The sequence below is a fragment of the Pleurodeles waltl genome, chromosome 2_1 (genome assembly GCF_031143425.1).
Source record: "Pleurodeles waltl isolate 20211129_DDA chromosome 2_1, aPleWal1.hap1.20221129, whole genome shotgun sequence".
Lineage (NCBI taxonomy): Eukaryota > Metazoa > Chordata > Amphibia > Caudata > Salamandridae > Pleurodeles > Pleurodeles waltl.
The window spans coordinates 125,948,190-125,961,115 of record NC_090438.1 but is presented as its reverse complement, the minus strand read 5'-3'; the positions used below and the strand labels follow the sequence as shown (position 1 = coordinate 125,961,115).

Below are 12,926 nucleotides of genomic sequence, written 5' to 3'. Positions count from 1 at the left end.
AGGTGTATCACTTCTGAAGGCGCACATTGTTCATTGTCATTTGGCTGCACAGAATTTCTGCAGTAGGGACCTCCCTTCCTTGTTCTAGCAATTTCCCCAGGTTCCTATCAATTACTGGGTTTCCCTTGTATTAAAAAACTAGATATACAGCATGGCATTATGGGGCACGTGGTCTAGATTTGCTTCCAATAAACCAATTGACCTATTGCATCTGATAACAATAAGTGGTAATGTAAAAGCAGTGTATTGCAAGTAAATAGATATTCAATTCACTTCAGTAAATTACTAAACAATAATGTTTATTCTATGTAAAGCTGCCACATACCATGTAACCTGCAGAAATGTCAAGTGATACATCATTAGCAAATATATACTCTACCTGATCAAAGATGTCGTCAAAGCATGGGCGTCGCTCTGGCATTTCATTCCAGCACTGCTTCATGAGCTGAATGCACTCCATGGGGGCGTGGTCAGGAGATACCAATGGTCGACACATGGGTGGGGGTTTCTTTATTTTCTGGATGAGTTCTGTTCAGATGAGAAACTAGGTTAATTAACTGTCACGTGGTGCACTGCAACAAGTTCATTTAAGCAACATAAATGTTATAATGATGGTTATTTGAAATAAATGCAACTTAGTTTATCTGCTGCATTTTTTAAATATTGAATTGGGGTGTCATAATTTTGGTTGCTAAATTATGAAACCTCAATTCAGTTGTTTTGGCAACAGATCTACTGCTTCCAGTATAGCCTTACAGGAGGTTTTGTATCTGCTCTTTGATTCAATGACTGTCTTGTCTATCTCAGTTCCCTGCTCTCGATTTAATCGCTTCCCTTCCTATTCTTGCATTTTGGTCTTGCCATGTTTAGATTGGATGTGTTGTATCTTTCCACTGTTTTTTCTCTCTCATTTATTTATTGTTTTAGATGAAAGAGATATAAAACAATGTAAGATACAGTAATACGATAAGATATGATATAAATATGATATTGAGGAGCATAAGAAGAAACTCCATCCGTGGTGAAGGCAGGGTTGGGGATGAAATCATAGGAATAAAAAATGCCCAAACGAGTTAAAAAAGTTCCAGATTGCAGTGGATTTCTGCATTTAGGTATCGAGGACCCAACTGGTGACATTATGCTGCCAAATACGAAACTTCCGATGTTACGCATTTTTGGTAAGAACACTTGAGAAAGTACTATAAATATACAATAAACATTGATTTAACATGCATATGAGTGTTCCACACTTTTGCACAAATCGAACAAGTATCATGCAGTCAGTAGGCAAAAATATCGCCATCTATGTGACATCAGGATCAAGCACCAACTTACAATTTTCATAGTAGTCCAACAGGAGGTGATAGTCTGCAAGTATCATTATGTATGTCCCAGAGTGGAGCCAAGATGTGGCCCGCTCATACGCAGCAGAGAGGCTGCAGCATATACAAAAACTTTTATAAGTCTTATCTCAGTGGGCGCCTGTGTTGAGGAACCTGCCCCACACCTCTTCGTACTACGAGAGTCTATCATTAATTTTATATATTCATTTTGTAAAGGTTGCTAATTCAAATGTTCTCTAACCATTACCAGTATGTTGAGACTCTGCTCATTTTTCCAGTATTGCAAAATCCTCATTTTTCCGACCCCTGGGCAAGTGGCTACACGTTGCGTGAAATGGGAGAGTGAGTCCAGGAGGTCACTGACATCACAGTGGAGAGCTAGTTTTGCAGGCAGGTCATTTAGAACTAGCAGTTCAGTTTCCATAAAGGCCCATATTTGCCTCCAATATCTGTGCACGTTTGAACAGGACCAAAAGATATGTAGAGTGTCACAATCCCGGCTTTACATCTCCAGCATATCGAGTCAGGGCATAAATTGGCCCTATGGATCATGGTGGGGGCCAATGCCACCTGTGTATTAGTTCATAGGAACCATATTTCAGACGGATTTCCACAGACCCTTGTTGTAGTCAGCCAATTTTGCCTCCCAGGTTCTGTCTAGAAATTGTATCTGTGGTCGTCCCTTCCACCATGTAGACAACTTACTGAACGTTTTTCTTGAGAATTGATGATCAACAGGGAAAAGAGGCCTGCAATGGTGACCTTATAAGCCTTCCAGGCATGTACGTAAGTGATGATGGGTGATTGTGGCAACACAATATTGGAATGGCCTAGGTGTAATGCGTGTTATAGCTTTATACTGTATATCTCCAGACCAGTGAATATGGTATGATATATTATATTCTGGGCGGAGTTCTGGGATAGTTTTCAGATGCTTGCCTGTGATCATATCATTGAGACGTAAGAGTAATCAGTTTCCAGCGTACCCAACAGATTTAATCCCTGTCTATAACAATCGCTGCATTACGCCATAGAGGTGCTTCAGCGTGTAGTAATTTTGTGACTTTCTTCAGTGTTTGTGCTCTCGTCCACATATAGTGCAAAGCAGAGATTATTGGATTCAAGAGTGTCAGTTCTTGGGACCGTTTTGTATATTATGTAGATATGTCTCCTGCAGTGAGTACTAAATTGTTGTCTATTGTTATCCAATCCAGTACTTCTCAGTGAGTTCTAATCATGAAGATTGATTGTGCCAGCCAGTGGGCCAGCCAACAACTATCCATGTGCAGTGGCGTAACATAAGCCCCCACAGCCCCCAGGGTGCGGGAAACCTGTGCTCCACGGGGGACCCCTCAGCAAAAGTGGTAGGTGGTGGGCCTGGGAAGGAGACCCCCTCCACGTACTATGCTGGGGGGCCCACAAGGTTTTCACACCACTGTCCATGTGGGGCAGGCAGAGCATCTCTTTAGTGGTGACAGTGTATAGTTTGGAACTCTGCAGGCTGGATTTCACGTTCCCCCACACAAATCAGAGGATCAGTTTGTCAATCTCCTTAATTAGTATCAGTGGGAACATCCTGAAAATGTAGTTAATATGGGGGAGCTGTGGTACACATTTAATGACTTGCACCCTTCTCCAGAGTTAAAGGTTTAAAGCAGACCATGTCTAGAAATCCGCCTTTGTTTTGGTCATAAAAAGGAGAATGTTATCAAGGACCCTCATGTATGGGCCTTTGTTGATAAATATACCTAAATATTTCAAGTTTTAGTTTTCCACTGAAAAGGCAGGGAATCTATAGAAGCACATGTGGTGGGGGAGGTTAGGTGTAGAGCCTTACACTATGCCCAATTTATTTCATACCCGAAAAAATATCGATCCAGGTCATCAGGGTGGTTGTTGACTCGAATGGGGGTGCTAGCATGAATAAAGTGCTTTGTGTGCTCCTGCTGGTGTCATCATTCCTTTAATATAGTAGTTTTGTCTTTTAGCAATTGCAAGGTGTTCCAAGGCCAGGAGAAACAGTAAATGGGAAAGTGGGCAGCCCTGCCTTATACTGCGGTGTTAATTAGTGATATGGGCCTGAAATGGAACAGCCCAGGGGATCCTTTCCAGGTTTAGAAATCAGGGATATTATGGCTCTACCAAATGTATCCCTCAAAAGGACAGCATTGGGAAGGCCTGTGATTTGGTGAGTTTATTAAATTCCACAGGGAATTTATTGTCCTCTGGGGCTTTAAGAAATAATTAGTGTCCTCTGTCCTAGCTGTAGGCCTATGAGGACTCTGCTGCAGGATGTAAGTGTTCTCATGCAGTTGAGTAATAGAACATTCTGGGAGGTGGAGGACAATGCAGAATGTGGTGAGACACACATGGGACTCCCATATCTCATAGATATAAATGGACCTTAGGACAGTGCTTAATTTGTAAATTAAGAGGTGCTGGTGCTCAAAGCCCTTCTCTTAAACACGAGGCTGCAGTAATTAAATCTACCAGCACTGAATACAGAGGCAGCGTAATCCCGAAGCCATATCGGGCCTCTTCAATCCATTTACGGCCACCTCTGCCCCTTCAGCACATCCTGCAACTTTCTACTTTCTCCCTTTATGACGCTTTTTAGTTTTTCCTTCCTCTGTCTTTCACATATGTGTCTTTTGCTCGCAGCAAATGCTTGAGGCATAAGAATAAGCCCCGGCCCTTACAAATATGTGCCGGTGCTCAGCACCGGAAACAACAAGTGCAAATTAAGCACTGCCTGAGGATGAATGAGGAGCCCCTAAGTCAGTAATTCACAACCTGTGGTCTGGGCCCCCTGGAGGTCCGCGAAGCCTCCTCAGGGGGACCATGACTACTTAGAAAATGTAATAATATTAACAGATTAGGTCCCCAGCTTTCAGTAATGACTCATTGGGGGGGGGATCCCGGATTCAAATAATAATTCAGTGGGGGTCCCTAGGTGCCAGTACTGATAAAGTGGGGGACCACAAAAGTCAAAAGGTTGGGAACCACTGCTCTAAGTGATAGCACCCTGTGATTCTGGGACTGCAGGGTCGTGCTCTACTCTCCTGTCCTGACCACATGACAGCATTTACTTCCGTCTCCCAGTTAATAAAGTGCAGACAGTTCAAAGAGTACAAGACTAGACTTCTTTCCTACCGTCGAGGAATGAAACATTAAAAATGTATCCTTATAAAGTTACAAACATATTCTCAACCATACTCTAATCTGGGTCACTCTCGGGAGCAGATCACTGATCATTTCGGCAAAATCTTAGCCTCTTAAAGTCACACTTCTTGGGAGTAAATTTACTAGAAGAAAAACTGTGAGTAAATCCTGTTACAAATGTAAAACTAACGTTTGTGATTTCCAAAAGTGGATTTGTACTTGTAAAGTAGGAATTTGTATGCAAATAGCTTTGTGTATCGGTTCCGGTATCATGGGGCAATGGTGTGACCAAAATCAGAGCTACCGGAAGCTAATGGAGAACTGTATTCAGAAGCACTGAATGGGAAGGGAAATAAGAGAGGCCAAAGAGATGAGGCGACCATTGGACTGAAGACATTTAAATACATTTTTAAAGGTGAAGTGTGAGGTTGATTGCTCTGCCTTCTGTTTCTTCACCCTACAACACAAAGCACCCCAGACGTGGCATCACTTTTATACAAAAACAGGTGACAAAATTACAATAAAGTTAACATTTATATTTCCACTGGAACGAATATACTACCTAGATATTACTGTAAGTGACTTTACAATCTACTGCTTCCTCCAACCACTTCTTCGCGACAAAGACAATTCGTTCTTAACCTCAATCAACTGAAGAACACGTGCAACCATGCTGGTAGTACCCACGGCTGGTGGGTCTCTCAGTGCTTGGCACGGCAACTGACTTTTCAACAAAGTTTTACAGTTACAGGGCACACTATAGTGGGCTGGTTACAAGAATATGCAAAAAAAGCTAATTTATTGTAGATGGAATAAGGGTAACTGTGTTCATCCAATGTCCGACGGCAAATGGTTGCTGGAAGTGAAGGGTAAGAAAGAATGTACCTGATATGTGGATTGATCTTTAGCCCTTTTCTTTGTTTGTGAATTACTTTACTCGTTTTAAGATCAAGTATACCTGCTCCAACTTGTGGATTTTCAAAGGCCTCACAATAGCCAAATAAATAGTGTGAGAAACAGGAGAATGGAAAGCTGAAGATCAGAGACTGGTTCAATTTCAGAATGTCTCAAGCTTTGCGGGAGAAGCCACTTTCAAACATCAAGAAAAATAAGAAAGCTTTGCTAAATTGCGGGGTATTAAATTTAAACTATATGCATTAAAGGCTTGCTTCTTCATTGCTAGATATTGCTAATGCAGGTTTCTTCATCTTTTGTTTATATCTATTTCTCTTTCGCCTCTCTCTAAATTTTATACGAAGGTTAAGTAGTTATTCTTCAATTCTTCAAAAAAGGATTATATAACCATTCTGTACATTGACTTTGCCAATAAAAATGCATTTAATAAAAAAGAATATGCACACAGATCCTACCTTCTGGAGTTTGTTCCACCATACAGAATGGAGGTCCACGAACTACAACTTCTTGCATTATAATTGAAAAGCTGTACACGTCACCAGAGTAGGTGCCGTGCATGGCTGCATGGGGGTCTCGCAGCAACTCGGGGGCCGTCCAGAGTAATTCTGAAAGGGAAACTGACAGCTGTAGGTTCTGGGACACAAGGCCACACACAACTAAATGGAAATGAAATAGAACTTAATAAAATGCTTACTTAAATATATTCGCCAGAGCGCAGTACTGAGTGAAAGGTATAGCAAAATTCAGCGAGCACCTAATTTGCATAACCTTTTCATACTATAATTTTATTTGAAAGCTTCATCTGTGCCATTTCCACTTGTACATCGAGTATATCTCCTTGGAAAGTCTGCAGTGGTGTTGGATGTTCCATCATTGTAACTTTAGGGATTTAGGACTCACATGGGTTTACACTAGTGATGTGACATACCTATTGCATATGTGGGGCACACCATGAAGATGTAACTAGTGATCCAATGGTGTTTCACATCTTGGCCAAAATGTCGGTAAATTATACACGTAAATAATCTGTAGCATCTGCATATTTTCGCGATGTGTGGGAGAACAGATTCCTCAACAAGTACTATGTACGTGGTGAGTAGCCATGCTCCACATTAGAAAATTGGTGTGTGAGTATGTGTAGTTGTGTGTGTGTGTGTGTGTGCACCTATGCATATTTCATGTATGCGTGTTTCTGCTCTAAAATCTTCTGTGTGGATAGGGAAATGTGACAAACATGACACTAAGGAAGCTTTGTCACTTTCCATGTCTGTGACTGTTGTCAAAGACATGGAAAGATACTTGGGAAGAGATGGTCACGCATCAGGAGAGACAGAGAATATTAGGAGAGAGAGAGAGTCATTGGTAGGACAGAGACTATAACTGGGGCAGGGAGCAGTGATAGGAGCATAGGCGTTTCTAGAAGTGAATTTTGTTTTTGGGGGTGGAGCACACATTGGGCCAGAAACAACTCATGGGCTAAAGTAACTACAACTCGTGCCCAGACTTTGTACAATGTTGTTATCAATGATGTCATTTCAAATGTTCCAGCGATGATACCAATGATGTCATAGAATATGTCATGGGTGATGTAATATGTGAGGTAATTAATAGTGCATGGGGAGGGCGCGATTTATAGTTCTTTTAAGATATGAGTTATACTTACTTGAGACAACTAAAACTGGTAAATTTCAGTGGTTTTGCTTGTTTGAAATTCTGTTTTAACTGACATTTTCACCTAATTATAACAACCTTAAACCTTTATTTTTTTTCCAGTGAATTTTTATGTTTTAAAAAAAAGTAAAGTAAGATATTATTACAATTCCTAAATCTAACGTCACTTTACCTTTTTTTCTTAGTGAATTGTGATGTTTTTTTAAAGTGAAGTAAGATGTCCATCACAGTGCGTGGTGTTGGGTGCAGGGATTGCACATGGCCAAATGCCATGTGCAGTGTGGGGTTGGGTACAGGCCCCTGCCACCGTGGGTGTACACTCCTCCCACTGTGCATAGCTAAATGTCATGCGCAGTAGGGGGATGGGCACAGGGCCGGCACCCAACCCTCACTGCCATACATAGCTGACTTAGGGCCTAATATCCCTTTCACCGTATTACGGTCTCCATAGGCTATAACGGAAATCATAATACAGCGGGCGGGATATCTGTCACATTTGTGGCTGAGTAACCCCTTCCGCCAAACTCTAAATCAGGCCATATGTTATGTAACAATATAAAGGTTGTCATTTTAAGTAAGACACACCTACTTTCTTTGTCAAAGGGTCAAAATACAAAAATATAAAAAGGGGTGGGCCTATTAGTTTTACCAAAGGGTCAGCACATCAACATATAAAAAGCAGACCTATTGGCCTTGTTATAATAACCAATAAGTGTAATCAATTGTATATTTTACATTTTTCAGACCACAAAGTGCAGTCATTGAATGAAATACAAGGGTTCCCCTGCACTTCAACTGAAGAGCATATAGCTTCAGCTTAGAGTGCTTTAAAACTATATAGTAAGTTCTCCTGGAGCCACGGATTCAGTTCAATGACTCTGGAGACTTAGGCCCTCATTCCGACTTTGACCGGCGGCGGTCGCCGCCGGCCTGTCGGGGGCCGCCAGAATACCGCTGCGCGGTCAAAAGACCGCCGCGGTAATTCTGACTTTCCCGCTGGGCTGGCGGGCGGCCGCCTTCAGGCCGCCCGCCAGCCCAGCGGGAAAGATGCTTCCACGATGAAGCCGGCTCGGAATCGAGCCGGCGGAGTGGAAGCTGTGCGACGGGTGCAGTGGCACCCGTCGCGTATTTCACTGTCTGCCAAGCAGACAGTGAAATACTTGTAGGGGTCCTCTTACGGGGGCCCCTGCAATGCCCATGCCAGTGGCATGGGCACTGCAGGGGCCCCCAGGGGCCCCGTGACCCCCCCTACCGCCATCCGGTTCCCGGCGGTCGGACCGCCGGGATCTGGATGGCGGTAGGGGGGGGTCGGAATCCCCTCGGCGGCGCAGCAAGCTGCGCCGCCTTGGAGGATTCAATGGGGCGGCGGTACACTGGCGGGAGACCGCCAGTGTTGCCGGTCCGACCGCGGCTTTACCGCCGCGGTCAGAATCCCCATTGGAGCACCGCCGGCCTGTCGGCGGTGCTCCCGCGGTCCTCCGCCCTGGCGGTCTTTGACCGCCAGGGTCAGAATGACCGCCTTACTATGTTTTTTAATTTGCTGAAGGGGTACTGCAGCACTCTCTGCAGCCCCCCACATTAAAAAAAATGGTTGGTCGTAAAGGCACCACTAGGAAGCAAAAATATAATTTAAAAAATCCCTCACAGGACATTATGGGATCCTCCTTGCATGAAGCACATAATAAATGAGTGCCTCCTGTCGTTCATTTATTATTCCTTTGCATAATTTTTAAAACCTTTTTTGGATGTCGTGGTTCCACCTGGGACACTCAAAGTTTATCTTAAGTTTCGGGCTACAGGGGGAGCCCCAAGGCCCCTGTGGCCCCTGCCAAATCACCAGTCAGTGCCCATACTGGGTGCCGGCTGCAATTGTCTCCATTCCTTTGCTCATGCTTGGCGAGGAGCAGCTTATTTCTGTGCTCCCACTGACAGGAGCAAAGTTGAGTTCCCTGCATGGGAGAGAGCGGGCAGGGAACAAAGTTTACATTCCTTGCCTGCACTCTCCTGGGCTGGGAACACTGTAGTGTCTAGGGGATGGGGTCTCCAGGACGCTGCTTTGATTGGGTCCTGGTGAAAGGGATCCGTGGGCACAATCAGCAGCTCAAGGATAGAGTCCATCACACTTGTCTACAAAAAAAAACAGCCCCAAGGGGGATTCCATGGGGCCTTTCAGAGAGATGAGGAGGCATGCTACCTTCTCCAAAACTAATAGTTCAGTCATGGGGGATGGGTTCCCAGGGCCTTAAAGAGGGTTGGGGAGTGGTGCCACAATGTCCCCTCCACATAATAAAACAACCTGGCATACCCGTGGTACTTACTTTTAAAAAGTGCAAGAGTCTTCCCTTTTTTTAACAGCACCACAGATCTGCAGATCCTCCGCAGATCCGCAGTACTACTAAGAAAAAATACCACTAGAACCAGGGGGGCAAGGTATCCCCATATGTATTTTATTTGTTTTGTAGGACAGGGGACCGAATCCCAAAGTGCTAAAATGGCTTCCGCAACATCTCTGTTGATGTGGTGGCAGCCAATTAGGCCTTATTTTTAGATCTGTCATCTCTGTGTATGTTCCACAGCGTGATATATGCATAAATTATGAACCTTAATTTCTCAAAATCTACTGAAAGGGTTTACACTAAATAACAAAAAGCACGCCTTCTACACCAGGATCTGGTTTCTGCTAAATTTGGAGTAATTGCGTTCAGCCGTTTTGGCTGTAGCTATGTTTAACTTGCATTCGGAAGTAGTGTTTTGGGACCCCCTTTTTCTAGGCCCCTGCTTGACGGATCACCCTGAAACTTTCCAGGAAAAAGCTTAGGTGTATTAATCTTTAAAACTAAAAGTTTTGTGGGGCTTCGTCAAACGGAACCAAAGTTATTAGCAAACAAAAAAATCAATTACCGCTACAAGGTGACATATATATATGTATATATATCATTGAAGAAAACGAAGGTTACAGCAACGTTATAGTAAGGGAATAAAAGAAAACCTTAGAAATTCACTTAAAAAGCCAAATGTTACAGGGACGTTATAGTTAGGCTCACATTTTAAACGTACAAAACCATAGAAATTCACCAGTTATAGTTAAAGTAACTATAACTCGTGCCATAAGGTAACAATAACTCGCTCACTCGCCATGCACATTTTATTAAAAACATTTTTTACTTGAAATTTTACATTGATATTATCAATGATGTTATCAAAGATGTCATGAGTGCTGTGATTTGTGGGGTAATTAGCAGTTCACATCAAGGGTGTGAGTTATAGTTACTTTAGGGCACAATTTATAGCTACTTCAAAGAACTCTAAATATGACTGGTGAATTTGTATGGTTTTGCACGTCTAAAATGTGAGCCTCACTATAATGTCCCTGTAACCTTTGTGTTAATTGAAAGTCTAAGGTTTTTTAATGCTCTTTCTTAACTATTATATCCCTGTACCCTTTGGTTTTTGCAGTGAATTCCAATTTTTTTTACGTAAAGTAATTTTAATTACTATATGTCAATTCTACTACCACCAAGCACAGCCTTTGTCCTTATAACCTCACATCTTTCATGGCCTTCGGCCATTCACAGCAAGGTTGGGTCTCAGCAGCAGTTGACAAGAAAGAACCCACCCTATACAAGTCACTATACAAGATATATGCTTGAAAAAGGCAAGGATGGAAACACCTCCATCATGGATTAGTCACTATACAGTCACTATACAAGATATGTGCTTGAAAAAGGCAAGGATAGAAACCCCTCCATCATGGATTACAGATAACTTTTCAAGGTGGAAATGCAGGAAAAACACACTTGCTTTGCCTTGGCCATGAGCACAAAGTTAGGCTTATTAGTACTTTACAGAATTGAAGCTTTAACGTTGGCACATGCTTTCATTGTAACTGCAAGTGCATCCTGTTGAGGTTTAATTTTGGTGAAATGGGCATTGTGCCAGAATGAATCCTGCCATGCCTATTTATCCACTAATAGGCCACTGATTTTTTATTTGAAAATTTTTTGGGGACTGCTGGGGGAGCCTCAAGGCTGCCATGGTCCCAGTAGGCTCCCGACTCCTGCAGGAGCCGACATTGCTCCTGCAAGCAGGGAGCTGCTTTAAATTGCAGCTCCCTGCTTGCAGGAGCAATGTTCTCATCTGTTTCCCTGCACACATATTTGTGTGCAGGCAAACAGATGAAAACTCTTCTTTCTGCAAGCGGGAACTATTTGACAGCTCCTGCTTGCAGGAAGCAGAGTTATGTTTGCTCTTGCTTGGTGGGCACTGTCAATCCCCACTAAGCAAAAGCAAACAGCTCCCTCCCGAGGGTGGGCACCTCGGGACGTAGTAGGAGTCGGCCCTGTGGGCCCCCTTTATTGTCAGAATTTAGCCCTGGGGAGGTGGTGGTCCCCTGGGCTCAGGGTGGCCACAAGCCCTCCATATATTTTATTTATTGCCCCAGGTAGGTGGCAGTCTCTGTGTCACGGTTTTCAATGGGCTTACCGTCGAAGTTGAGAAGAGTTGGGGAATGACCCCGGTTCCGGCAGGTTCTGCTCTGGCCGAGGTAGGGGCGACCCCTTCCGGTAGCCACGGTGCTGTTTGACAATAGCAAGCCACTACAATCCGTGCCCTCCAGAAGGAGTCCCAGAGGAAAAACCCCAGTAGGGTAAAAAACCTCCAACGGGAACTCCCTGAAACAAAAGGAGGACACCAAGGCATTAGAGATGAAGATCCGGAGTGCAGGAAGACTGGAAACGAAGACAGGTCAGGAAAATACTGGATTCGCAGGAAGAACCCAGTCAGAGCGTGACTACCACCAAGGAGTGTTGCAACGCAATGAACAAGCAGCTGGATTTCCCTTATATACCTCTAGGCAGGAAGTAGGAAACAGGAAGTAGAAACACCACCATCTTGGATTGGGGAAAAGAGTATAATAGTGAATCAGGTACATGCGTCCAAACAAAGAAAAACAATGCATGCTGGGAAGAGAGGAAGTGAGCAGCATGCTGGGAAAGGAAAAGGCAGGCATAAAAACAAAACCATGTGCAAGGGTTCGGCTTTTGCCTGGAGACATTGGTAAGTGCCCAAAGTACATGCTGAAGAAATGTAAAGCGCATTAATGCGCTGTGCGCGACAGGATCAAGGCCTAACTCGAGGTCTTTCTCCCGCCGCGTTTGTCTTTCCAATAGAGACAAAAGAAGGGGGCGCGGCGAGTGCCGCGACCCCTGAACGAACTTGCGGCTTTCCCCGCGGTCTGTACGCAAGCCGCGGCTTCCCCCGAGGCTTGCACACAGACCGCGGCATGAAGGGAATGCCGCGCTGCGGCGACTCGAGCCCGCGGCTGCGGCTGCCGTAGGAGCCGCGGCGGCCGCGGCGTGACACTCTGGGGTTGTGGGGGACACTAAATTAAATTAAATCCATTTGCCCTGGGCAGGTGGTGGTCCTCAGAGCCCAGGGGGCCACGCAGCCCCAACACTATATACCACTTTGCCACAGGGAGGTGGCTGTCCCCGAGGCGGCCGGGGGAGGTGCACAGGCCCCTCACTTCTATTTAACACCTTCTGCCCTGGGGAGATGGTAGTCCCCGTGCTTCGGGGGGGGCTAGGCGGGCCCCCCTGCATCACTTTAACAACTTTTTCCCTGATGAGGTGGCGGTCCTCGGTACATTCGTAAGCCCTAGGAGGGGGCCCTTCCTATTTTTCCATAATACCTCTGGAACCTGGCCCACCCACGGGCAATATTACAAGCAAGTGAGGGAGACCCTGCTTGCTTTTTCTAAAGAAAAATCACACTAAAATATGCAAATAGTTGTGATTTTCAAGGTGATGTTAAAAAAAAAAAGTCTTTTTAGCCCTG

At 44.3% G+C, this 12,926-nt stretch overlaps 1 protein-coding gene across 1 annotated transcript in view; it reads right to left on the bottom strand.

The window, feature by feature from the left end:
* The window catches only part of GUCY2F (guanylate cyclase 2F, retinal), a 428,460-nt gene that overhangs the window by 91,345 nt on the left and 324,189 nt on the right, over positions 1–12,926 (bottom strand). The window contains exons 11-12 of the mRNA XM_069211537.1: positions 5,876–6,025; positions 380–528 (exon numbers count right to left, since the gene is read on the bottom strand). Coding sequence (XP_069067638.1) covers positions 380–528; positions 5,876–6,025 — 299 coding nt within the window. The remainder of the gene's footprint in view (positions 1–379; positions 529–5,875; positions 6,026–12,926) is intronic.